At 42.9% G+C, this 26,823-nt stretch overlaps 1 protein-coding gene across 6 annotated transcripts; it reads left to right on the top strand.

Annotated features, from left to right (window-relative positions):
* Nucleotides 1–26,702, top strand: cnot1 (CCR4-NOT transcription complex, subunit 1). 6 transcript variants are annotated; one of them, XM_068312156.1, is made up of 49 exons: nucleotides 1–137; nucleotides 1,606–1,901; nucleotides 2,004–2,111; nucleotides 3,976–4,074; nucleotides 4,701–4,769; nucleotides 4,896–4,950; nucleotides 5,561–5,764; nucleotides 5,929–6,097; nucleotides 6,315–6,441; nucleotides 6,664–6,774; nucleotides 8,670–8,840; nucleotides 9,035–9,162; nucleotides 9,364–9,604; nucleotides 9,745–9,864; nucleotides 10,055–10,177; nucleotides 10,262–10,413; nucleotides 10,607–10,757; nucleotides 10,845–11,058; nucleotides 11,247–11,372; nucleotides 12,255–12,379; nucleotides 12,542–12,828; nucleotides 12,908–12,985; nucleotides 13,111–13,366; nucleotides 13,463–13,603; nucleotides 13,690–13,869; nucleotides 14,060–14,176; nucleotides 14,271–14,381; nucleotides 14,520–14,597; nucleotides 15,002–15,179; nucleotides 17,123–17,277; nucleotides 17,405–17,701; nucleotides 18,277–18,417; nucleotides 18,718–18,822; nucleotides 19,556–19,675; nucleotides 19,807–20,001; nucleotides 20,078–20,220; nucleotides 20,455–20,563; nucleotides 20,748–20,917; nucleotides 21,211–21,442; nucleotides 21,530–21,778; nucleotides 21,946–22,109; nucleotides 22,294–22,411; nucleotides 22,497–22,598; nucleotides 22,741–22,914; nucleotides 23,025–23,174; nucleotides 23,734–23,914; nucleotides 24,045–24,177; nucleotides 24,272–24,406; nucleotides 24,893–26,702. In XM_068312156.1, exons 2-49 carry the CDS (start codon nucleotides 1,800–1,802, stop codon nucleotides 24,969–24,971), a joined length of 7,173 nt encoding a protein of 2,390 aa, XP_068168257.1. In that variant the 5' UTR covers nucleotides 1–137; nucleotides 1,606–1,799; the 3' UTR covers nucleotides 24,972–26,702. The 6 variants fall into 6 exon arrangements, with proteins under 6 accessions (XP_068168257.1, XP_068168259.1, XP_068168261.1 ...); XM_068312158.1 differs by having other exon boundaries at nucleotides 10,845–11,046; nucleotides 12,908–12,986; nucleotides 13,121–13,366; XM_068312160.1 differs by having other exon boundaries at nucleotides 10,845–11,046; nucleotides 12,908–12,986; nucleotides 13,121–13,366; nucleotides 19,810–20,001.
* The last annotated feature ends 121 nt before the right edge of the window (nucleotides 26,703–26,823 follow it).

A 26,823-nucleotide genomic window follows, 5' to 3' on the forward strand; every position in this document is an offset into this window, starting at 1 on the left:
CGCGCCATGGCGGTGACAGTCGCCATTTTATTTTGAAAATCAAACTGAACTGGAGGCACAGCGACCCTTCCATTTCGTCAAGTTTGTAGTGAGAAACAAGACGGGATGAAAATCTGAATTACTTCCTTGGGAGCACGGTGAGATTAAAATTACGTTTTGTAAACATCCATCGAAAGTGTGTAGAAGACACAGCAGCGATATTAAAGGAGGAATCCCTGTTAGCCACCAAAGATGGGAACGTCTATTTGCTGGAAAGCCGCTTTCACATTGGTTACATCATGAAAGTAATAATTCATTGATATAACAACTTGTATCCTGTACCATAAGTTATTTTTTACAATAAAATTGCTCACCATATCGCTGGTGATTACACTGACATTTCGCAGATGTCAGGTTTAGGCGTCATTACAAGATAGTTGGCTGCTGCAGCTAGCTTTGACATTAGCAACCCATAGACTAGTCGGAGCCCGTCCACCTAGCTAATGTTAACGTAATGCTAGAGTAAGTGACACGCTCGGTTAAAATCTAACTACAGTATTCGCTCCCATCAAGTTCATTGCCAGGACATATGCAAAAACGTTAAAGCCGTAGAATTTTGTTAAACTGGTTGGTTAAAATAATTATTGAAAGCAGGCTAACAAAAAGCAGTTATCGATTGGTTATGCCGAATCATACACACGAGCTGGAAACGGGTTCGTGTTGCTAACAGCTTGACGTCAATGCTAATTGTTAGCATTATTCCGTACCCTGCAGGGAGTTGGTGATAAACACAAAGGTTGATGTAGATAGTCACACATGCGGGTGCTGTAGATGTGTATAGTGTTAAAGGACAAAGGTGACTTGGTAAGCAGTAGTGGATATCAATGGTGGCTAATTTTTTGAATACGTAAAGTAATTTTTTGGTAAACACTTGGCTAATGTTGACTCAAACTTCTCCTTCGCAAGTGTTTACCAGCGTCCTGTTGATGTTAGCTGACGTAGCTTCATCACCCCACTTGCCACCAGAGTATTGTCCACTTGTTCAATTAAATCTGTTGACCACTTGTGATTTCTTTTATATGTTATTATGACTCCTAACATTGAGTAGCTTGTGTGTAACTAGCGTGCCGCTGTCAGGCTTTGCTAACGTTAACTTACTTTAACTTTCGCTTTGTTTGAGTGATTTCAATTACCTAAATTAGTCATTAGGAATTCGCGTTGAGCTACTTTTACTGTTACTTATATTTACATAAGCTGATAACGATGCGGTATTTTAAACGCTGAAGGTTGTTACTTTTGTGAGCAGCTAGCTTGGTTTGTGCTCAATGGTATTGGATAGTCGAGGCCTAGTGCAAGCAGCTGGAACGGCAAGTTTCTGTAACCCCATAGTTTCTCTGACCAGATAGTGTCCTAAACTACGTGGAATGAGTCCATATTGACTACCTAGCGTTTAAATTCTAAGGCATTGGATTCTAGACAATAGTATTTAACTTCACCACACGGTCAGTTTGGTGCGTAGGCCTCAAAGCCTGTCACACATTTGTCGTTGTGGAGAAATTCTGAATATTGTCAATTTGAAAGTCTAAAATTTTTCTGTATTTAAATTTTTGTCTTTTGTCATTCCAGATGCTGAAATTGATTTTAAACTGAAAGACTCTGCTTAGCACCTGGGACCACTGATCAGAACACTAATTTGGAAGCCAAACTCTTTCACACCTTTTGGGGGGGGGGAGCAGAAGTAACCTATCACTGAAGTGACTAAAGGGGAATAATGGTGATTTTGCGCCGTGCTCGGCCGCCTGCTTCCGCCCCAACCAGCAATGAATCTTGACTCGCTTTCGCTGGCTTTGTCTCAAATCAGCTATCTGGTGGACAATTTAACAAAAAAAAATTACAGAGCCAGCCAGCAAGAAATACAGCATGTAAGTTTTTGCACAAATATCAAGTGCATTGTTTACATTCAAAAGATTGTAAAAATTACTTGTGTCCAAGTACGAAACGGATGTTTTCCTTGTGTTTCGCAGATTGTAAATCGTCACGGTCCTGAAGCAGACAGACATCTTTTACGCTGTCTCTTCTCCCATGTGGATTTCAGTGGCGATGGTAAAAGCAGTGGCAAGGACTTTCACCAGGTAATTTTTGAAAGGAAGCTCCTCAAGTTTTTTTTATTTTTAGGGATCTCTTGCACATTGAGTTTGATAAACTTGTGTTCGAGCTTGTGGAAATTATTAGTTCTTAATGAAAATAATCTTTTGCATGTAAAGTTCAGTCACACTCGTCCTGACAGTTCGATCATTTTTTTGTAACCGCATACTTTTTATTGAACAGTATCACACAGCTCTACCTAATGTCAAAGTAGATACGTACATACAGTATTTGCAGCAATAAAGCAAAACATTCTCCTTTAAGGTAATCCATTCTGGTGATTAGAAGTCACCAAGCCTAGGTGTACCTAATGTTGGGGACCCTTGTTTTTAGCAGTCTCAACCACTGTATAAAGTAAAACGCTTATGGAGATAATATCATGAATCTGCAATTCCAAGGAAAAAGAACTGATTAAAGTTCTCTATTTTAAAATCTTAAATGGTGACTTCAAATAATGACAAATTTGTGCTTGTGGAATATTAAGATTGTAAAAACATTTTTTTGTTTTTTTTTGTTGAAGTAATTACAGCACTGGAGCAATGCATGAGAGGTTCATGTGGCCAAAATAGATAAGGTCTTAGAGGCTGAAGAGCTTGGGCATCCAAAGGCAATGAAAGAATAGGGCTGGCATCAGCGAAGCCAGTTGAGGTGGTTCAGGCTTGGGTCAGAGCGTCCCCCACATGCCTCGTTTTGAGGTTTTCTGGGTACATCCAACTGAGAGGAGGTCTCAGGGTAAATCCAAAACTGGCTGGAGGGATTATATTTATCTCTGTTAGCACAGGACCACATTGGATTCTCCTGGATGATCTCAAAAGTGTTTCTTGGAAGAGGAATCGTCACATTACCCCGCTGATCCTCAGCGCACCGTTACCCAACTGTTTTATATCTTATCTGTCCACCTGTAGTTATGCTGAAGGGAAATAATAATTACCATGTTTTAAAAAAAATAAGTCTGCAGTGACACTTGTTTTTGTCCTATGTGTATTCCAATTCAACAGATATTCCTTTACCTTAATTTTCATAGATAGATAGATAGATACTTTATTAAACCCGGAGGAAATTGCATTGTCATTTCATTGAGTCTTCAAATTATTATGAAAACCACCAGGTGGCTGGAACGAGCACCGTTCTAAAAAATCAAAACTGAAACCTCAATGTTCTCTAAGAATCAGCAATTTAAAAACCAACGACTGGCCCAGTGTTTGTAGATATTAGAGATTGTGATGATAATTTGGATATGTAGAACAATGTTTCTTGCGTAAGACTGTAGGTCTAATAATATGGGTCCCATTACTTCTGGAGTTGACTCAATTTGTGCTTCACAAAGTCCTGTCATTACTTAAAAATATAAAATTAAGAAGAAATTTCTTTGCAGTGTAAACTGCACTTCTTGCCCATTATAGTTGTAGAATTTTTATAATTGAGAATAGGGGAGGTCTCCTTCAGTCAATGTATTTCCCTGTTTCTGTAGCTGAATGTTTATGCTTCATGAATTATCTGTGTGTGTGCAGAGTCTGAGAGTGTAAGGAGGGATTAGTTTATCGCAGAATTTCTTATTTTCTTCTGATAACTGGAAATTTGACTTTGGGTTGTACAAAGGAGAGCTTTATTGATAACATAAATAAAAATAAAAAACTAGTCCTATTCCACAAGTGATGTGGAAAGTGAGGCTTCCAGTTCACACATACCAAGATTTGGTTTTACAGTCAAGTAGGAGACAACTCTTTTTTGTGAATGTCTGTTGATTCATAGTGATTATTGTGTGAGACGTAGTCTGATATTTTTCTTCACCTGCTTCTTTTGTCTCTGTTCTCTTTTTCTTGGTCCATTTTGCTTTGCAACTTGCCCAAGACACAGTTTCTGATCCAGGAGTGTGTGTCGCTGATATCAAAGCCAAATTTTATCTCTACTCTGTGTTATGCCATTGACAATCCCCTCCACTACCAAAAGGTAAGCAGTGATTGCTGGAATTTTGATTGAGATGTGCTAACCTGACTGATTAACTGTCTTGTATTGTGAATTACACTGGGGATAGTTCCTCAAGGGAGATGGACACAGTCCAAAACTGCTGTGATGCGGTTTTCATGAACACAAACATTTCATACACCTCATGGTCCTCTCACCAGCTGTTCAAGACAGAAACATCTGCACTTCCTCAGTGTAGAGGCGCCGCTAAAAATAAAAGTTTGGCCGCTTTAGTAGCTTGACCCTTACATGTGGTGGACATTGTGCTGTGCAAGAATGATTTTTTGTGCCTGGCACTCACCAATCATTAGTCTACAGTAGAGTAGACTAATGATTATTAGTAATGTTACCTTTAGAGTACTTGCTTGGCTTGCTAGGTGGTACTAAACAAGTAGTACCAGGTGTTATTTTTGTAATGTACAAGCAAAAAGTGAAGTAGAGCTGGTGCTCTGGAAAGAAAAATGCTTTTATCAGTGCAGCTGTAGAAGTACAGACCTTCAGTTGACAAATGTGGACATCAACCGAGACAGACATGTTTACACACTTTTGCTGGTGCTTATTAAAAGCTCAATTATATTCAGTTCTGACTGTTTGACTTGAATGTCTTTCAGAGTTTAAAACCATCGACTCACTTATTTACTCAACTGAGTAAAGTTCTGAAACTCAGCAAGGTCCAAGAGGTGAGTCGTGTTCTAAATGGACTTCATCAGTTACTAATTTGAACCACGTGCATTTTGTGCAGTTTATTACATTTGACAGCAAGAATGATGTCAAATTAGTTTGATGTTGAAGTATTTATTTCACAGGTGATATTTGGCCTCGCATTGCTCAACTCGAGCAACACAGACCTTCGTGGGTTTGGTAAGTAGTTCTAGTGGAGCCAGTTGAAGATGAAGCAAACAGGATCCAAGTTTTCATATTTTTTGTTGAAACAGATCCACACTGACAAGAGAATCTGTCCACCATTAGTATTAAATTCTACAGAAAACCCATGTCAGATGTTTCACCGTAAATATTTGTCATAGCTAGAATTTAGGTGTCAGGTTTTTTTTTCAAACTCCCGGAAAAGTTGTAAATTTTATGTGTGGTTGTAATTCCAACACAAAATACCAGTTTGGTTTTCATGGCAGGGAGTTACATGAAACTTGTCCATGTGACTGGTTAATTTTGTTAAGTTGAAATAGTTTCTAGAATAAAGTCTATAATAAGTGGACATTTGCTTTAGATTTTAATTTCAAAATTGTTAGTTGTTGAATGCCTTTCAGAGTGATAGTTACCGCATATAGATAGATAGATAGATACTTTATTAATCCCGGAGGAAATTGCATATGAAGTGAATGCTGCTTTTCATGAATGTGTGACAACACTGGTTAGATGTGTGGATACAGGGAAAGAACACACAAGTGTGTTAAGTGACTGAATAGTGCAGAGAAAAGCTGAATTAATCTGGCGTGTTTTTTTTGTTCGTCAGCTGCACAGTTCATCAAGCAGAAGCTTCCAGACCTCCTGCGGTCTTACGTTGACGCAGACCTAGGAGGAAACCAGGAAGGTGGCTTTCAGGACATTGCCATAGAGGTGTTGCACCTACTGCTCTCCCATCTACTTTTTGGCCAGAAGGGAGCCTGTGGGGTCGGGCAGGAACAAATTGACGCCTTCCTCAAGACACTTTGCCGAGGTATGGGGGAGCAACTCAAATCGGGGCACCCACGTGGGTTGTAAACTAAAGCATGCTCACATGGCAGCTTCATTTATAAATGTAAAAAAATCATTTGAATCCTGTCCTTACTTTTTTCTTCCATTGTTGACGTACTGCATTGGTGTATTTCACTGTTGTTTCAGATTTCCCCCAGGAGCGCTGCCCTGTGGTGCTCGCACCACTGCTGTACCCTGAAAAACGGGACATTCTCATGGACAGGATCCTGCCAGACTCGGGGGAGTTAGCTAAGACCATGATGGAGAGTTCTCTTGCAGAATTCATGCAAGAGGTTGGCTATGGCTTCTGTGCTAGGTGAGCTTGGATTAAAAATACATCATGCATTCACAGCTGATTAAGTAAAACCATTCTAAAGTAGTTGCTGATAATCAGAACTGAGTACCATGGTGCTAATTCCACCTTACATTATTTTGACACTATTAAAACCCAAGATTTATTCAGTTCACATTTGTAATAATTTCTTGAAAAAAAAGTCCAGAACTGGTTTTTGAAGGGTAATTTGTGTCTGTAGTCTGGACGAGTGCAGAAACATCATCCTTCAGTATGGGGTGAGAGAGGTGACGGCCAGCCAGGTTGCCAGGGTCCTTGGTATGATGGCCCGAACCCACTCTGGTCTAACCGATGGTATTCCACTACAGGTGAGTTCTCATTTAATGCAATGTTATGTTGGCCATACAAGCAGAACATTTTTGTAAATTGGACTTCAAAAAAGTTTTAAGCTGTTGTCTGTTCTTTAAATAAATAAATGACTGATACAGAATCACTCTGTCCCCTATCTCAATTTAGTACATTGTAAAAAATGTGTTCCTTTTTTAATTTTTTTTATCCAAATTTGAACTTTTCTTGAATTTCTTTCACAGTCCATCTCTGCTCCGGGCAGTGGCATCTGGAGCGATGGCAAGGATAAGAACGACAGTTCGCAGGCACACACATGGAATGTTGAGGTGCTCATTGACATTGTGAAGGAAGTGGTGAGTAAGCTTTTTGTTAAAGACAAAGAAAGCAGGGCATACAAAGCGTGGGCTTGCGCTAGCCATTCGCCACTTCGCCATAGGTGGAGTAAATTCTAGCCTGTGTAGCCACAGTGGCGTTCTTATTTTTAGTAAGAAAAAGGTTAAAACTTACAATGTTTTCGTACTCGCGAAAATCCCCGAGCGTTAACATGAGAAAACTAACTTTTTCTCTCGGTAGGCGGTGCACATCTTCTTCGTCTTCGTCTTCTTCTTCGTTGGCTCGCATGCCGACGGAAATAGCCAAAGTGACCCGAACGCTCCGGATTATTAAATATGCACTTGAGTCATGACCTCCTCTCGTCTAATGAAAAAAAAAAGGATTCTATTTTTACAAGTTAAACCTGCAAATTGATGTACGACTAAACGAGGATGATCGATCTAAAGAAAATGAGAATAGAGTGTTTTATAGTAGATTTTGTGTTAAAATTCTAATTGAACAACAAATGGTGAATGCTGAGAGGGGGTAGGAGTGGTGACAGACCGATAAAGGTAAATGAAAGATATTATCCATACTTTTTTTGTAGTCTTAGACTTTTGATCCCTATGACCGGCAGGAATAACCAGCGATGCATGTAAATGTGTATTCACCTCGCTTGCTATTTTTCATGCCTTTTGAAATTGCAACAAAAAATCATCTTATCGAATAAAAAAACAAACAAAACTATGGCATACCAATGGTGTTGGTGGTGATCAAAGTTAAAATGTCTTCTAGTCCAAGTAAAACTTACAAGTAAACATTGAGTAATATTTTGTATGACTGTATCTTCACATAGTGAAGTTTTCAATTGTTGAATCTCATATTCAAACCTGCATAAAGTAGGATAGAAATAAAGATAGTTTAGCTTGAACTGTTGACCCCCGGACCTCCCCCGTGGGGGGGTATCCCCCATGCCTCTCTGCGACGAGCTTTGGTTGTCCGCATGCTGCGCCGCTGTCTTGGAAACAGTGTGGCTTTTTGTGGCTTACTCAATTCTTTACTCTGAGCCACAGTGGCTTAGTCATACTAGCTCCTAGTGCAAGCCCAGGAAGGAATGCTGAAGAATTACGGAAAAATAATCCAGTTTTAATGTGCAGCTTGTCCTCATGATACGAATATCCGACTACTGCAATTCCCGTTTTTGCTGTGTTCACGCAGCTCAAACTCTCGTCTCCCCCCTCTTGTTTGTTGTTGTCTGCGAGCATTTCAGAGCGTCAGGCTTTGTACCTTGGATACTTTACTGTTTATCGTAGATGCTAAAGCAAAGGCTAGTGGTATTAGCAAAAAGCATAAGGCAAGGCAAAAACTTACCTGAATCTGCTAGACCACCTAAATCTATTTCTTATGAATGTTTACATTTTACGAAACCACTAAAGAAAAAGAAGTAATAAAAATCAAATGAAGACATAAGAATAGAAAAATGACAGCTGACGCAAACAAAGTCTTATTTATCATTGTGAACTCTGCAAGCAGTGAAAGTAAGAATGCTTCTCTTGTGTAAAAGCATGTCAAGCGGTCGGGTTTTTGGTATAAAACATATTGGACTGCCATTAAAATCATTTTAAACAAATATGAAGATATGAACAATATGATAGAGATCATATTGTTCGATGCCAAAGGACATTGGATTATTGCAGACAAATTATGCGTTTTTTGTTAACTCAAAATGTTCCGTATATTTCTTCTTTGCCATTACATGACATTGTGGGGTTGTTTTTTTTAATACAAAGCCAATCTTGGTATTTTCTTTTTTGTATTTTCTCAAATTTTGCATTGGTACACAGCTTTATATGCTTAAATGTTTTGTGTAATTATTTTCATGTCATTTTCCATCAGTCTGCTGCAGAGCTTTTGTCTGTGTTTGTCTTTACACTAGAATCCCAACCTAAACTTCAAAGAGGTGACCTATGAGCTGGACCATCCAGGCTTTGCTATCCGGGACAGTAAAGGGCTGCATATCGTTGTGTATGGCATTCAGAGGGGCCTGGGCATGGAGGTGTTCCCCGTGGACCTCATCTATCGGCCATGGAAACATGCTGAGGGACAGGTAAACAACCAATCTCTGTCCCACTGGGACAGTTGGATGAAAAAGCTGATTAAATAGATTTTTTTTTGTCGTCAAAATTAAAACGGTAAGGTAAAATGCAAAGGATGAATTTTTTTATAACTAAAAGTGTGGCTCTACAGGATGAGCTCCTTTCTCCTTCTTGAAATGTATAATGTCTCCGTTTCTGTTTCCAGCTGTCGTTCATTCAGCACTCCCTGATCAGCCCTGAGGTGTTTTGCTTTGCCGACTACCCCTGCCACACTGTAGCCATCGACATCCTGAAGGCCCCACCAGAGGACGACAACAGGGAGATCGCCACCTGGTATGGAGTTTAGTTTGGATGCATACTGGCTTTGGTTTTAAACATGTTTCAGAATACTTGACTCCTGTACAGCTGAAGCAATGCTTTATCTGGTGCACATGTATGAAGAGGACATATGGCCGTGAATGTCCTGAATGCGGCTGATGGGAGATTAGCTATAATGATGCTCCCGTTTGAATCATGGTCTTATTCTCCTCACAGGAAGAGCTTGGACTTGGTGGAGAGCCTGCTTCGGCTGTCTGAGGTGGGCCAGTACGAGCAGGTGAAGCAGCTGTTTGGGTTCCCCATCAAGCACTGCCCGGACATGTTGGTGCTGGCGCTGCTGCAGATCTCCACCTCCTGGCACACACTCCGCCACGAGCTCATATCTACCCTAATGCCCATCTTTCTGGGCAACCATCCCAACTCTGCCATCATTCTGCACTACGCCTGGCACGGACAGGTTGGTATTAAAAACTGTTGATTTTAAGTTGCTTAATTTTTTTCTCTTTTTCTCTTTTGGTTTGTTTTATTGGTGCATCAGTTTTCATGATTTGTTAAAGCCTGTCTTCATATTAACCCTGGTGGTTTACTGATTTCCAGGGTCAGTCTCCCTCCATCCGTCAGCTAATTATGCATTCAATGGCTGAGTGGTACATGAGGGGGGAGCAGTACGATCAGGCCAAGTTGTCTCGCATACTAGATGTGGCCCAGGACCTAAAGGTTTGTAAAAGCCTCATGCTAAAGCTAACAAGTTAGGCAGTGAAGGACTATTTCATTGAATGCTGCAGCTCCTGTGTGTTATTTACTTTTTTTTTAAAGACTACATTTAAACAAGGTGAAAGGATGTATGACTGTGTGTCCTGTGCTGTTCTTCAGTTTGTCAGTGAGATCTGTGTTTTATTCCCTCCAGTCCCTGTCTATGTTGCTGAATGGTACTCCATTTGCCTTTGTTATTGACCTTGCTGCACTTGCATCTCGACGTGAATACCTCAAACTGGACAAATGGCTGACTGACAAAATCAGAGAGCATGGGGTGAGCATGAAGTTCACTTATTCTTATTTTTATTCTACTACTTTTTAGAGGATTGTGTTTTACAATATTTTTGTGTGCTATCAGGAACCTTTCATCCAGGCGTGTGTGACATTCTTGAAGAGGCGCTGTCCTTCCATTATGGGGGGTCTGGCCCCAGACAAGGACCAACCCAAAAGTGCTCAGCTGCCTCCGGAGACCTTAGCCACCATGCTGGCCTGCCTGCAGTCCTGTGCTGGGTGAGACGCCCGTCACTATCAGTTTACCTGGTTATTAAACTACATATTAGGAATGTGTTCTTGAGCCCAGTAAAGTATCAGCACCTGACACGGTGTTATTTACTTCACCCCCCCCCCCCCCCCACCGTGAATAAAGAGGGAGATCCTGACGATGTGCTTGTTAAAGTTACATTGGTTTCACGTCTTCCCTCAGGAGTGTTTCCCAGGAGCTGTCAGAGACAATCCTGACTATGGTTGCCAATTGTAGCAATGTCATGAATAAAGCGCGGCAGCCGCCTCCGGGGGTAATGCCAAAGGGGCGCGCCCCCAGCACCAGCAGCCTGGATGCCATCTCACCTGTTCAGGTATTTTCATATTATGTCTCTGCATGTAAACTTCATAAAATCAATGTGAAGCCCCTGCCAGCATAATTGTGGTTTTCTTTTCTCTAGATGGACCCTCTGGCTGGCATGGGTTCTTTAAACTTGGGGGGGACAGCCACCTCCCACACTCAAAGCATGCAGGGTTTCCCAACCTCACTGAGCTCAGCGTTCAGTAACCCCCAGTCCCCAGCCAAAGCTTTCCCACCACTGTCCAACCCCAACCCCAGCACACCGTTTGGGGGCATTGGCAGCCTGTCGTCGCAGCTCCCCGGTATGGACTCTGGTACTACACTATTTTCTTTATTTTATTCATGACAAGCAAAGCATTGGTTTCTGCATTAATATAAGTAAGATCCTTAAATTTGTAGCATGATGACAAATTTGGACACATAAATGAACAAATGAATCGATAGAACGTTCAGACATACCAGCTGGCGTACATCCAAATGACTGGTGCCGTGTTGCTTGCAGGTCCCCTGGGTTCAGGAATCGGCTCTGGTATTGGCTCCGGTTTGGGGATGCAAACAGTCAACACCGACCCCTTTGGCAGCCGGAAGATGAGCACACCAGGCCTCAACCCGCCGACCTTTCAGCAGAGTAAGATGAAGGCCTGTAAGTGGTGGTAGTAGTGGTGACTGAGAGCCCCGCCTTGCGCTGCTCAGCACTGTATTTCCTCTGCAGTAAGAGTCACTAGCAGCTTGCATTTGTAATGCATGTTGGAGTGTCTCAACAGCACTAATGAACATTCACTAGTCCTTAATGTGGAGCTTTTCAATACATTGGCAATTTTAATCACTTGTGAACTCATATGTACTTCAACATTCTTTTTTATTTCATGTCATGCAAGTCAGAAATTGTGATTTGTCAAAGAGGAAATACAGATCAGTCTTCCATTCCTTGTCTGCTCATGCTGACAGCCCCACTTTAGTGCAACATGTCGACTTTTAAGCATCAAAAAGGCTTCTAACCTGACCTGATCAGTTAGAATGCTTTTTGATTCCTGCTGTATCACAATGATTTATACCATTGACTTCAGCCTGATATTCCACTGCATGGTACTGGCTCTACTCGCCTTTTTTGGCATCCTATTGTTTGAAATTAATGAAACATTACTGACCACTTATTGGAGAAATTGTTTTATGCATCATTGGTGTTTCGCAAACCCAGAAAGGTCTGCACGTCACAAATGAATGGTCATCATATCCAAACAGCCAAGCTTCTGTAGTGGTCATATGTTACTTTTTTTCTTTTTTAACTAACTACTGCACTGAGGCTGTGCAGACATCCCTGTCTTTGGTACATGAGTGGATCATGAGGTTTGTGAAACTAACATGCAGAAAACAACCCACGTTTTTGAGAAAAGAGCCTGTAATAAGCTGTGGAAAAGTGATTTTAGCTTATGAGCTGAGGCACCCGCTTCATTGGGGTTGAGTAACTATTTACATGGATGTGACTTACAAATACCTTCTTCTCTTCCAGCTGATCTTTCTCAGGTGTGGCCCGAAGCAAACCAGCACTTTAGTAAGGAGATCGATGACGAAGCAAACAGTTATTTCCAGCGCATCTACAACCACCCACCTCACCCAACGATGTCTGTTGATGAAGTACGTTGTGACTTTATTCATTTGCGTCTGAACAAAAAATGCAATCTGACATACTTTAAGCTGACGAATGCAATACTGATGATTAGTTCTGCTGTTCCACAGTTTCCTGTTCTGCATTCAACCATTTCCTTTACATTCCCTTACATTATCGCCTGTCTCTAGGTACTGGAGATGCTGCAGAGGTTCAAGGATTCAACCATCAAGCGGGAGCGGGAGGTGTTCAATTGCATGCTTCGGAACTTGTTTGAGGAGTACCGATTCTTCCCCCAGTACCCGGACAAGGAGCTGCACATCACTGCCTGCCTTTTTGGTGGAATAATCGAGAAGGGTCTTGTCACGTACATGGCTCTGGGCTTGGCCCTCCGATATGTCCTTGAAGCCTTAAGAAAACCCTACGGATCCAAAATGTATTTCTTTGGAATTGCTGCTTTGGATAGGTTTAAAAACAGGTACTGAAATACTTATTTTAAGCGTTGAGTGTTAATGTAATACTCCATCCTCTGTCAGACTAATGTTTTACATTTTTAGACTCAAGGACTATCCTCAGTATTGTCAACACCTGGCTTCAATTGCACACTTTTTGCAATTCCCCCACCATTTACAAGAGGTAATCAGGTTTCCTTAATTTAACTTTTCTCGCTATTTTAATGTCTTGTCTCAGTTTGGACTAAAGAAAAGGTTTCCTCCATACAGACAAATTAAATCTCTCGCTCTGTACCTTCCAATATCCTGTGTGTGCAGTATATCGAGTATGGCCAACAGTCACGGGACCCTCCGGTGAAGATGCAAGGCTCCATCACCACACCTGGCAGCCTGGCTCTCGCTCACGTCCAAGCCCAAGCACAGTCGCAGCAGCCTGGTGTCCCCAAAGCCCCCCAGCCAGGTCAACCCAGCACTCTAGTCACCACAACCACCACGACCACCACGGCAGCAAAGACGACCACCATCACAAGACCCACCCCCAGCAGCTTCAAGAAGGATGTTCCTGTGAGTCTGGCTGGCTGCTGTGTGCTTTGTCAATGCCTCAACGTGGTTTATGATTATTATGTTTCAATTTTTTTATGTGCATTTTTGATTATGCAGCCCTCCATAAACACAACCAACATCGACACCCTGCTGGTGGCCACTGACCAAACAGAAAGGATCGTCGAGCCTCCAGAAAATGTACAGGAGAAGATTGCTTTTATCTTCAACAACCTTTCTCAGTCCAATATGACACAGAAGGTAAGGTGAAGCTGTCACAATGCAATTAGATGTCAAGAAACTTGAGTCAGAGAAGCCTCTTTAAAAACCTTGTTTGCCATTTCTAGGTGGAGGAGCTGAAGGAGACCGTCAAGGATGAGTTTATGCCCTGGGTGTCTCAGTACTTGGTGATGAAGCGCGTCAGCATTGAGCCCAATTTCCACAGCCTCTATTCTAACTTCCTGGATACTCTGAAGAACCCTGAATTTGTTAAGATGGTCCTCACTGAAACTTACAGGAATATCAAGGTAAACCGGAGGGCGATCAGGCCGCATGTCAACAAGGTCCCGCATAAAAAGCCCTGTTTTTTTATTTTGTTGATGCCTACTGTAGATACTTCTTCACTTGATACAAACCGTCCATCCTCTGCCAATATTGACACATAGTTGGAACAACTGTACAATACCAACACTCCTCTCTTAATTCTACTTCTTTCAGGTTCTGTTGACCTCTGACAAGGCAGCTGCCAACTTCTCCGATCGCTCTTTGCTAAAAAACCTGGGCCACTGGTTGGGCATGATCACACTGGCTAAAAACAAGCCTATCCTTTACACTGTAAGTCTTCGTTTTGTGGTTATTTTTTCTTTATTATGCGGTGGGTCTGCTGGACGCTTTCAAGTTGTCAAACTTGTCAATCCTCTTTGTCCAGGATTTAGAAGTCAAATCTCTGCTACTGGAGGCCTATGTGAAAGGCCAGCAGGAGCTTCTCTATGTGGTTCCTTTTGTGGCCAAAGTTTTGGAGTCCAGTCTCCGTAGCATGGTGAGCTGAGTTTTCCATGTGTCATTGACGTTTCCTCATTCCATTGCAGTGTCAAATTATGCGTTTTTGGATTTACATCAGACTCTATTTTTATTGAATAGTTGTTTTTAAGAATTAACTGAAGTTTTGATGTTGCAGGTTTTCAGGCCACAGAACCCCTGGACCATGGCCATTATGAATGTTCTTGCAGAGCTACATCAGGAACATGATCTCAAGGTACAGCTCCTTTGCTATTATATATATGGTTACAACTTGCTGACAGTAACCTTACATATACTATACCACAGGGTCATATTCTATATCTCATAGTGGGTCACACCACATGATTGTTCAGTTGACAATCCAAGCCTCCAATTTGTTCCACTTCATATGCGGAAACCTGAATTTCACTTTCATTGAATGCAAAGTTTTTACCAATGAATTTTTAAAAAATTATTATTGGTAAAAGATGATGTGATCTAAAATGCTGGGTCTGTTGTTGATACACTGATATTGGGCTTCACGACTTACCATTTAGGACCCTGCTTCTTCTTTATGACCCATGCATGTGTGCAGCGCACCAGTCAGTGTAGTAGCAGATCTCTTGTTAATCACGTGAACCGTTCTCTTGTGAACTGCAGCTGAACCTCAAGTTTGAGATTGAAGTTCTTTGTAAGAACTTGTCTCTGGACATCAATGATCTGAAGCCAGGAAACCTACTGAAGGACAAGGAGAAGCTCAAGAACCTGGATGAGCAGCTCTCTGCACCAAAGAAAGAGGCAAAGCCCCCAGAAGACCTGCTGCCAGTTTCTACCACAGGTACACGCTCCATGTTCAGATTTAAATACAATAGAAATATAAAGTTATATTTCCTCAAACTGAGGAGAAAAATTGAATTTTTTCTATGAACACGCTGCGTTTTGTTTCCATATAGAATCTGTTGCTGAACACATACCAACACACTTGCAGGGTTTGTGTCTTTGCAGCCTTGGATTAAAAATGACGTCGTGAAAGTCATTACAAGTAATTTGTTGGCGGAGAGTAACTCGAAACGAGGAGTTCAAGATGGAGGTGGGACTGCATCAGGGATCAGCTCTGAGCCTTTTCTTGTTCGCTATGGTGATGGACAGGCTGACAGACGAGGTTAGACAGGAATCTCCATGGACTATGATGTTTGCAGATGACATTGTGATCTGTAGTGAGAGCAGGGAACAGGTGGAGGAGAATCTAGAGAGGTGGAGGTTTGTCCTGGAAAGGAGAGGAATGAAGGTTAGCCGCAGTAAGACAGAGTACATGTGTGTGAATGAAAGGGACCCAAGTGGAAGAGTGAGGTTACAGGGAGAATAGATCAAGAAGGTGGAGGATTTTAAGTACTTAGGGTCAACAGTCCAGAGCAATGGAGAGTGTGGAAAAGAGGTGAAGAAGCGTGTCCAGGCAGGATGGAACGGGTGGAGGAAAGTGTCAGGTGTGATGTGTGATAGAAGAGTTTCAGCTAAAATGAAAGGAAAGGTGTGCAAAACTGTGGTGAGACCAGCGATGTTGTTTGGTCTAGAGACAGTGTCACTGAGGAAAAGACAGGAGATAGAGCTGGAGGTAGCAGAGATGAAGATGCTGAGGTTCTCTCTGGGAGTGACCAGGATGGATAGGATCAGGAATGAGTACATCAGAGGGACAGCACATGTTAGAGGTTTTGGAGATAAAGTCAGAGAGGCCAGACTGAGATGGTTTGGACATGTCCAGAGGAGAGATAGTGAATATATTGGTAGAAGGATGCCAGGCAGGAGGCCTAGAGGAAGACCAAAGAGGAGGTTTATGGATGTAATGAGGGAAGACATGAAGGTAGTTGGTGTGAGAGAAGAGGATTCAAAGGACAGGGCTAGATGGGGGCAACTGATTCGCTGTGGCGACCCCTGAAGGGAAAAGCCGAAAGGAAAAGAAGAGGAGTAACTCGAAACGTCTTGTCCTCCCAAATAATTGAAAGAAATCATGGTTGATACTTTTTTAAATGAAATGACTCAATCAAATGGTGATGATAAATACCTGCAATAGTGATGGTTATTATTTCATATTTTGGTTTTTAGGGCTGTTCTGAAGAGATGTTAGAGACAAATGATAAAATGATGTGTTTTTGTTCTTCAGAAGGCCGACTGTACCTCAAACTCATTTCATGGGGCACTCAGACATGTCCAGATGTTGTGATCTCACATAGCAGGGTGAGACCAGCTTCTGGTGTCTCCCCCAATCATCTTGTCTCGTTGACCTGATAATTACAGTAATGAGAAATAAGCAGTAAACATAATAATAAGCTTGTTGTATTCAGCTCCTTTAAGTCCGACCCACTCCAATACACATTTTCTGCTTTTCTCTGCCTTTTAAATTGTTACACAGGCCAAAGTGTCCTACCGATTTCTGTGCCTTCTGTTGGTGTATGATTTGTTTCTTCAAATATTTAACAGTAAGAGAGGCTCCTACCAATAAAACCACTTCTGTGCAGGATATAATGTCACATCAAAAAATATCAACATTTAGGACAGAGAAAAGAAAATCTTGAGCTTCTGGATTATTATGGAAAATGTCTTAAAGAGAAGAAAGTTGTCTTTTTCATGATTTGGCACAAGCTACAAAAAAGTTGCTTGCGTGCCCCCCCCCCCCCATACAGACTTGAAAAACAACTATCCTGAGGTGGACTTTGGGGCATCCCCTGATGTTTCCTTCTATTTGTGTGGATAATCCTGTTCCTCTTGTGATTTTGTGACCAACAGGAGACTTTGTCGCATTTGCAGCTCCTCCCTCAACACCAGCGGCTACCACCACCACCTGTACAACTACTGGGCCCCCCACCCCGCAGTTCAGTTACCATGACATCAATGTGTATGCTTTGGCAGGCCTAGCGCCACACATCAATATAAATGTCAATGTAAGTGTTGTGCATCTGCACCCACGTCCTTTGCATTTGATGGAATCCATTTATTTTGTGCTTTTGAGTCGCCTGTCTCTCTTTTTATTGAACTTGCTTCCTTTGCTGCCTCACTGTCCCTCCGTAGATCTCCCTGCTGCAGGCCCACCCGCAGCTGAAGCAGTGTGTACGGCAGTCAGTGGAGCGAGCCGTCCAGGAGCTGGTGCATCCTGTGGTTGATCGCTCTATCAAAATTGCCATGACAACCTGTGAGCAAATCATCAGGAAGGACTTCGCCCTGGATTCAGAGGAGTCTCGCATGCGTGTGGCAGCTCACCATATGATGAGAAACCTGACCGCAGGCATGGCCATGATCACCTGCCGTGAGCCACTGCTCATGAGCATCGCTAACAACCTGAAGAACAGCTTTTCTGCTGCGCTGAGGGTAAGCCGCAGGTTTTCACAAGCAAATATTATTATTCCCAATGAGATAATAAAGATATTTACACAGACAGCAATGCTGTGAGAATGAAATTATTAATATAACTTGGATTGTCATGCTGAATAGCTTCACAATATTCATCTCCATTTTGGTCCCTATTTAGACTAAAATACTATTTATTGAAGGAAAATTCTAAATCTTAGTCTTGTTGTCTGATGAGTCCAGATGAGAAATGAAATCCAGATAAAGCTTCTGTGTTGTCCTTCATTTTCTCCAGTTGTCAGGATTCCCGGCATCACCGTTAGTTTTGAGGCATTTATTTTGCATCATAATAGCTTAAATTGTCACAATGTGATTTACCTGTTGATATTATAGTTGTAAAATCATTTATTTACATACTACTTGTGCTCAGATGTCAGATACGATCTGGAGACATTTTCCTGGATGCCTAAATTGTAATCTGGCAATGGATGGATTTTGGAATATGAAGTAGCCTTGAGCATAGAATGCTTGTTTGTTCTTTACAAAACTGCTTTGTACCAAACCGCTTCTTTAACTGGAGTTGTGTAACCCTTCAGGCACCAACCCCCCAACAGAGGGAAATGATGGAAGAAGCTGTGGCCAGAATTGCTCAAGACAACTGTGAGTTGGCTTGCTGCTTCATTCAGAAAACTGCTGTGGAGAAAGCTGGCCCTGAAATGGACAAGAGACTGGCCACGGTGAGACGTTAATGAAACTAGCTCGACAGCTCAATAGAAATGTCTGTTTAACACGTCTGTGAGATGTGGAAAAATGTACCTTTTTTTTGTCCATATAGCAGTCATTTCAGAAATCTAAAATCAGGGTTTGTTATTGTGCCAGGTGGTGATAATCAAATCACACAAAGTTTACCTAGCTCAATGCAACAGATTGTTTTTTATAAACAATAGACAACTTTTAAGAACTACTGTAGTCTCAAAATAATCAACCACTTGATAATCAAAAATGTGGAAAATATTTTTTCATCTGTCTTCCCCCAGGAGTTTGAGCTGAGGAAACACGCACGTCAGGAGGGGCGGCGCTACTGTGATCCGGTCGTTCTGACCTATCAGGCTGAACGCATGCCTGAGCAGATCAGACTGAAGGTAACGTGAGCACCACGATCTGTACGGCGGTGATTCAGGAGAAATCCTGACCACACGCTGCAGCTACTTGCATCTGTCCAATCCGTCGGGTATTGGATCCACCCATAGGATTTGTTCATAGCTGGTGATGTCGTTTATTCACCAGAGAGTCCGAGGTAGTAATTCAGTTAAAATATAATAGAAGACCTACATTGTTTAATCATTGATAACCCGATTGTTTGGCCTTTATTCTATGTCTGCATTAATGCTGATTCACTTATTTAATAACTCAATAACAAAGAACCCTAAACATGTATTTGAGTTTTATTGATAATATATGTGAATATACAAGACAATTTTCATTGGATCATAGAAATCCATGGACTTACATTCATTAGTTTTTATAAGTACAGAAAGTAAAATAAAATAAAAAGTGTCAAGTTGATGTATTGAACTTTGACGCTTTAATAGTTTAGCACAGGTTCCATCTTTATGGACATGGTTGAAACATTCATCCTCCTAAACTCACTTCAGGTTGTTCTTACGTGGCCACAGAGGAATATTTACTCCCATATGTTAAAGTATTATCATATTCACACATAATTTATGTATTTTTTAAAGTCCATGTTGAATAACTTTTTAGAGTCAGAATTGGTCAGTGATTGTTATGTGTGCAAAAACATGCGAACTGTGTCACCATTACATTCTGTGCTATTAAAATATTTAACCAGGGTTGGCCGGTTTGTTTTTGTAGGTGGGAGGAGTCGACCCCAAGCAGCTGGCGGTCTATGAGGAGTTTGCCAGGAACGTCCCAGGTTTCCTCCCCAGTAATGATCTCTCCCAGCCCACCGGCTTCTTGGCCCAGCCCATGAAGGTGAGCTTTTAAAACCTGATGGTGAAACTTAAGACTGAAACATAGCTGCAGGAAGTAGCTGCATTTTCAGACCTGTTATTAGTTTCTATATGAAGTAAATGAGTTCCATGTACCTGTGTGTCTGTTAACAGCAGCAGGCGTGGGCCACAGATGATGTGGCTCAGATCTATGAGAAGTGCATGGCAGACTTGGAGCAGCACCTTCATGCCATCCCCCCCGCCCTCGCCATGAACCCCCTGACCCAGGCCCTGCGCAGCCTGCTGGAAGCTGTTGCTTTGGCCAGAAACTCCAGGGACGGCATTGCAGCGCTTGGCCTTCTGCAAAAGGTAAGTTACTTTTACGGTTACACTACAATCTATGCTCTCACCTGTGTTTTACTGAGTGGATTTCTCTGTTTCTAAGGCTGTGGAAGGCCTCCTGGATGCTACTAGCGGCGCTGATGCAGACTTGCTGCTGCGCTACAGAGAGTGTCACCTGCTGGTCCTTAAAGCCTTGCAGGATGGACGTGCCTACGGACCGCAGTGGTGCAATAAGCAGATCACCAGGTGAGTTGGGACCTTTCTAATGCCTTTGCTTTAGCTGAAGTACTGCTGGTTGCAGCTTTCTAGTCCAAAAGTGAACCGTTAAAAAATGACCTGCAGTCAGTGAGCTGTGATGAACTGGCTGCACAGATATGTCGATGTGGTGATGATAAATGATTTCATTTGCAGAGCTAAAAATGAGCGAACTGTGTTGGGTCTGAGGTCCATGCATGTGACCTGAGCTGCGTTTCTTTGTAGGTGTCTCATAGAATGTCGTGATGAGTACAAATACAACGTGGAAGCAGTGGAGCTGCTGATCAGGAACCATTTGGTCAACATGCAGCAGTACGACCTTCACCTGGCGCAGGTACAACCATCACAGTGGCTATGCTAGCAATTCTTAATGCTTCTATGTAATATGCATGATTAAAAAATTAATTTAGACAGTTTTGTTTATCAAGATGTGCAAACTATTAGTTTGGTGTGTTAACTGAACACACAGGTGTTGTTTCAGTGGGTCTGTCTTCATTAATCCTGATGTTGTCTTCCAGTCCATGGAGAACGGACTTCACTACATGGCGGTGGCGTTCGCCATGCAGCTGGTGAAGCTGCTGCTGGTGGACGAGCGCAGCGTGAGCCACGTCACAGAGGCCGACCTCTTCCACACCATCGAGACTTTAATGAGGACCTGTGCACACTCCAGAGCCAACGCACCCGAGGGGTAAAGGAAACTTACGGAAAGCTTTTCATTAATGATAAACGTCTGGAGGTCAGATCAGTGCTGCAGGAAGCCAGTGGCTTTCAGCGCACTGGAGACAAACTGGACAGTTTGTAATGCTTGTGATCACATGTGAGCCACATGCTGATGAGTGTGTGTTTGAGTAGATGTCTTTTATTATTACTTCCACTATTTTGGGGGAGGAAAAATTGTCCTTTTTCAAATTTTGATACCTAAGATGTATTTTTCCAGCCGTGATGGAGGAAAACTAATCGTGCTTCTTTGGCCCCCTCCAGGCTTCCGCAGCTCATGGATGTGGTTCGCTCCAACTATGAGGCCATGATTGACCGAGCGCACGGCGGACCCAACTTCATGATGCACTCCGGCATTTCTCAGGCCTCAGAGTATGATGACCCCCCAGGCTTGAGGGAGAAGGCAGAGTACCTCCTCCGGGAGTGGGTCAACCTGTATCACTCAGCCGCTGCAGGCAGGGATAGCACCAAAGCGTTCTCTGCCTTTGTTGGACAGGTAAACACCGTCAGCGCAGATGATTAAGAACTCCAGGTGGGAGTGGTGGTGTTTTTGATTGTGATCCTCTTCTCCCACTCGGTCCAGATGCACCAGCAGGGCATCCTGAAGACAGACGACCTGATCACAAGGTTCTTCCGGCTGTGCACGGAGATGTGTGTGGAGATCAGCTATCGAGCTCAGGCTGAGCAGCAGCACAACCCGGCAGCCAGCGCAGCCATCATCAGAGCCAAGTGTTACCACAACCTGGACGCCTTCGTGAGGCTCATAGCGCTGCTGGTCAAACACTCCGGAGAGGCCACCAACACGGTGACAAAGATCAACCTCCTCAACAAGGTGCAGCAACGTGACGACAAAAATATAGTGTTGAACAAGTACAGAATGTTTTTAACTTGTGAATATCAAACATTCAAGTTTGTCCTCAGTCGTAACAACCCTGTTGTAGTGACACAAACTGACAAGTGGTTTGCTGGGCTCTGACTGACCCCGCTTTGCCCCCATAGGTGCTGGGTATCGTCGTTGGGGTGTTGATTCAGGACCACGATGTTCGTCAGACAGAATTCCAGCAGCTGCCGTACCATCGCATCTTCATCATGCTCCTGTTGGAGCTCAACGCCCCCGAACACGTCCTGGAGACCATCAACTTCCAGACACTCACTGCCTTCTGGTAAGTCGTCCCCCCGCCTCACAGCTGTAAGGGGAATCCAGCAGGATGAAATGAAGTTTGTTTCATACTATTTTCCAGTGGAAAGACGATTGACAGCCCATAACGTCCTCAAACGTTTAAAGTTTCCTGTGTCACTGTTTCCATCCATTTTGCTACAGATTGAAGTGTTACTTTCTCTCTGCAGCAACACCTTCCACATCCTCAGACCGACCAAAGCGCCTGGCTTTGTGTACGCCTGGCTGGAACTCATCTCCCATCGCATCTTCATCGCCAGAATGCTAGCACACACCCCCCAGCAGAAGGTACTCACCGAGGAGATGCAGTCAGTCTGATGACACACACACTGCGGTTATTTAGTTGTGATCTAATGCTTGTGTTGTGTTGAAGGGTTGGCCCATGTACGCACAGCTGCTGATCGATCTGTTCAAGTACCTGGCGCCATTCCTGAGGAATGTAGAGCTGAACAAACCTATGCAAATCCTCTATAAGGTACTGGATGCTGCTGCCTCTGGCCCCCGTTTGACAGAACCTAACAAAAATGTTTAAATAATGTTTATTTTGATTAGCGCCTCAACGAAAAAGACAAAGTGGTTCATCTAAACCTCACATCGATGTTTTATTTCTGTTTCAGGGCACACTAAGAGTTCTCCTGGTCCTGCTGCACGACTTCCCAGAGTTCCTGTGTGACTACCATTATGGCTTCTGTGACGTTATCCCACCCAACTGCATCCAGCTCCGCAACCTCATCCTCAGTGCCTTCCCACGCAACATGAGGCTCCCTGATCCGTTCACACCCAATCTGAAGGTAGACAGACACACACACACACACACTTTGCCATCATAACCAGACGGTTTACAGAGAATTTGTGAGGAAGGATGAAAAAATTGTGCGTTTTCTCATCACCGATGCTGCAGGTGGACATGCTGAGTGAGATCAACATCGCTCCCCGTATCCTCACAAACTTCACCGGCGTCATGCCCTCGCAGTTCAAGAAGGATTTGGATTCGTACCTGAAAACCCGTTCACCTGTGACGTTCTTGTCTGAGCTGCGCAGCAACCTGCAGGTAAGGCCTAACGCATTGAGATACAAGCTGCTCCTTACACCAGTTATTTAAGATACGAGTCGTGGCTCTGTCCGTATTTTAGTTACGTTTGTTTGAAGGGGACAATGCAATTTCATGAAACACATGATTAGACATGGTTAAAAAAAAGCCAGAATTAGCCAGAAGGCTAGTTTTCATCTGTATTCCCTGGTCATGATGTATAAAAAGCAGTAAAATACATCTACAATATACTAAAAATATACATATTCAAACACTTACTGTACAATTAAAAGAGAACCACACATATCACAACATAACATTTGATCACAACATCAAAAATTTTTCTTCGACATATGAAGGAAAATCCGAGATACGAGTCGTGCTTCAGGACACCACCGCCAGAACTTGTTCTTTCATCTGTTTCCATGACCTTAGTGTTACTTTATCATTGTTTACCTACCTGCTTGTCTGATGGTTGATTCAAAAAAATGTTCTTTGTCGTAATTTAGGGGTTTGAGTCTTTTTTTATAAACTGGAACGGATTAAGATACAAACGTGGTGTTTCTCGTCTTCGTCTCAGGTGTCTAATGAACCAGGAAATCGCTACAACATCCAGCTGATCAACGCCCTAGTGTTGTACGTAGGCACGCAGGCGATCGCTCACATCCACAACAAGGGCAGCACGCCCTCCATGAGCACCATCACCCACTCTGCCCACATGGACATCTTCCAGAACCTGGCTGTGGACCTGGACACCGAGGGTGAGGTCTCAGCGCGTGAACCGTGTGCTCGTAGCTAATCCTAACGGATGATGGAGGAGTCCAAACACCACAGAGGGGAGTTAATCTGAGTCAGATTAACATTCTATGATTTTTTGTTTTTTTTGGTCAGGGCGTTACCTGTTCTTGAATGCAATCGCCAATCAGCTGCGCTACCCCAACAGCCACACCCACTACTTCAGCTGCACCATGCTGTATCTGTTTGCTGAGGCCAACACCGAGGCCATCCAGGAGCAGATCACCAGGTGAGATCAGGATTCCAGCACAAGACGGGGGAGGTGAAGTGTGTGTGTGTGTGTGTGTGGTTCCGTCAGTCAGAGACGTTCTGCCCCTCCGCAGGGTTCTGTTGGAGAGGCTCATCGTGAACAGGCCACACCCCTGGGGTCTCCTCATCACCTTCATCGAGCTGATCAAGAATCCTGCCTTCAAGTTCTGGAGCCATGACTTTGTGCACTGTGCCCCCGAGATCGAAAAGTAGGTGCCTCGATGTGTGGTGCAGTAATCCCTCGCTTAGTCGCACTTCAAGATTCACGGATTCATAACGTGGTAGATTTTTAGTAGGTAGTCACGTGATACCGTACGCGCATGCTATTGGCTGACAGCATCCGTGTGTGCACTGCATTCTGAGACTCACGAGGCACAGTGCACTTCTGTGAATACAAGAAACACTTAAAAGCATTCTAAACAGTCTTTAAGAGTGTGGGAAAAGGTAATACAGATGGAAGGTGGTTTAATACCAGTGTGGGGAGGGTTCATTAACGTTTAAATTACCGTAAATAATGTAATAAATAGTTTTGTCACTATATTGTGGAATTTTGTCATTTGTGGGTGGTTCCTGGAACGCATTAACCGCGAGTAGCGAGGGATCCCTGTATTTGTGTTCCGCTCTGGGTGCCGCCCTGTTTTCCCAGCTCCACTGGGCTCACACTCGTTTCCTCTTCCTCGTTTCCTCTTCCTCAGGCTGTTCCAGTCGGTGGCCCAGTGCTGCATGGGACAGAAGCAGGCCCAGCAGGTCATGGAGGGCACCGGTGCCAGCTAGCCTGTGCACCAGCCAGCGTGTAGCCCTCAGGAGAGAAGCCTCAGCCTTGACCCACTCCCCCAACACACACAATCACACACACACACACACCCCTCCTTCTGTACTGTTGGCACTGGATTAACTGGCAACCACAGTGGTTTGAAGTGTGGATGGAAGGACTACTGCTCGCGGATCTAAGGAGTTCCACTTCTGTTTTGTTCCTTCGGGGCTGACTTGAGACGGATCGGTTCATGCTGTTTAATAACTTTTTTGATGTAAATATTGGGGAAAAAAAGGGAGCATGGGAGCGTAGACAGGTGGAGAGCATTTGCACATGTCAAATAAATGTAACCTGACATGTAAAGACATCGAAAACATATTTTCACTCACTACCAAAGTTCTTGGCTTTCGTTCCTCCCACACAAATCTTTTTTTTATTTTTTGTTCTGATTTTTGAGTTCAGAGGCTGAACGGTAGACGATTGAAGGAAGAAAAAAAAAAGCCGCCTGCTATTTTCATTTGATTCCTTTTTATTCCTGAGGGACAAGAAGATGGAGTTTCTCCCAGGTGCAGTGGGGGTCTGCTACAGTGGCGTTTGTGTGGGTGGAGATCGTTTACTGATGGTTTGTCATTCGACACGGCTGTGGACGTCTCTCCATGGCTCTTGTAAATTGTGCAAAGTGATGACGACATCGTATCTTGACGATTTGTACAAAGATCCAAATTGAAGAACAATAGAAGGACCAATACAGCCCATTTTGTAACATTTTGAATGTTTTGTAAATGTATTGGTCCATGTGTTGTATTTTGTAGTTCTTTCTAGTTTGCCTTTAGTTCTTGCTACTTAACTGCAGTATGCATACATAAAGGAATAAAGCATTCAAACTGCAGCGCGTCTGTCTTCATTCAGTGATGTATAAGTAGAGTAGAGGATTTTCCCAACAGTTTGAATCACAAGGTGACACCAGGAATTAATGTTGGATTGAGGGATGAGAGGGAAGGACTGCTTCGTAAAGACTCGAGATTAACACCAGGAATTATTCCAACACTTCATGAAAGTTTAACCGACAATATAACTAGGAGCAATCAGACACACCCTGAGGAACGCCAGAGGGTGGTGCTAATTAGAATGTTTATTTTCATCTAACCCTGACAGACATGTTTTCTAATGCCTTTCATGCTGAGATTTCACCAGATTGAGTTTTGGATGTTAAAGTGTTGACGGTAAAATCCTGAAGCTTCTCACAACCTTTGACCCTCATCTTGGGTTATTGAGATGCCCATTTCATGATCAATCATAAAGCTGCTGCTCGCTGCTCATGAACTTCACCTGTTGACTCGCCCCTTAAGATGTTTTTGAGCTTTCCACAATGTCAAGGTAGATGACTGCAAATTTTTAATTAGAATCATTAAGATGTTTTACAGCAACTTTATTCATGAGTACAAAACGCTCTGATCACCTGACAGGATGCTGACAGAGCTGCACACAGGATACTGTTTGATGGACTACAAAAGCCCACCATTTATCCTTGACTTCCTACTTTCACTGTTGTCATACTTTTACTTTCATGTTTCTTATGAGGATTTATCTTGAACTATTTTCCCTTTTTGATTTTATTCCTGCTTCTAAGTAACTTAATGCTTGAAACTAGAATCACAAAAATCTTGTGAGATCGTCCTGTTTCAGACTGACTTCATTGTTTCAAGTCAGGAAAGCCAATGACAACTTTTGAATTAAAAACATTTTACTGCCCTGATGTCTGAATTCATTTTTTTAGATGGGATCTTCTGAAAACCAGGATTTATTTCTGTAAGTTCTACAGGAGTTCACAACAAGGAAAGTGAAACATCAGAAAATCTGTCTTGACAAAAA

Source organism: Antennarius striatus, chromosome 4 (genome assembly GCF_040054535.1).
Source record: "Antennarius striatus isolate MH-2024 chromosome 4, ASM4005453v1, whole genome shotgun sequence".
In the NCBI taxonomy this organism is placed as follows: domain Eukaryota; kingdom Metazoa; phylum Chordata; class Actinopteri; order Lophiiformes; family Antennariidae; genus Antennarius; species Antennarius striatus.

What these genes read in the sequence shown, in the direction of transcription:
- cnot1 (XM_068312156.1), top strand. Translation starts at nt 1,800, where the DNA reads ATGAATCTTGACTCGCTTTCGCTGGCTTTGTCTCAAATCAGCTATCTG. An exon ending in GCTTCAAGAAGGATGTTCCT is followed by an intron (nt 13,367 to 13,462) that starts GTGAGTCTGGCT and finishes TTGATTATGCAG; the next exon opens with CCCTCCATAAACACAACCAA. An exon ending in GCTGCCAGTTTCTACCACAG is followed by an intron (nt 15,180 to 17,122) that starts GTACACGCTCCA and finishes TGTGACCAACAG; the next exon opens with GAGACTTTGTCGCATTTGCA.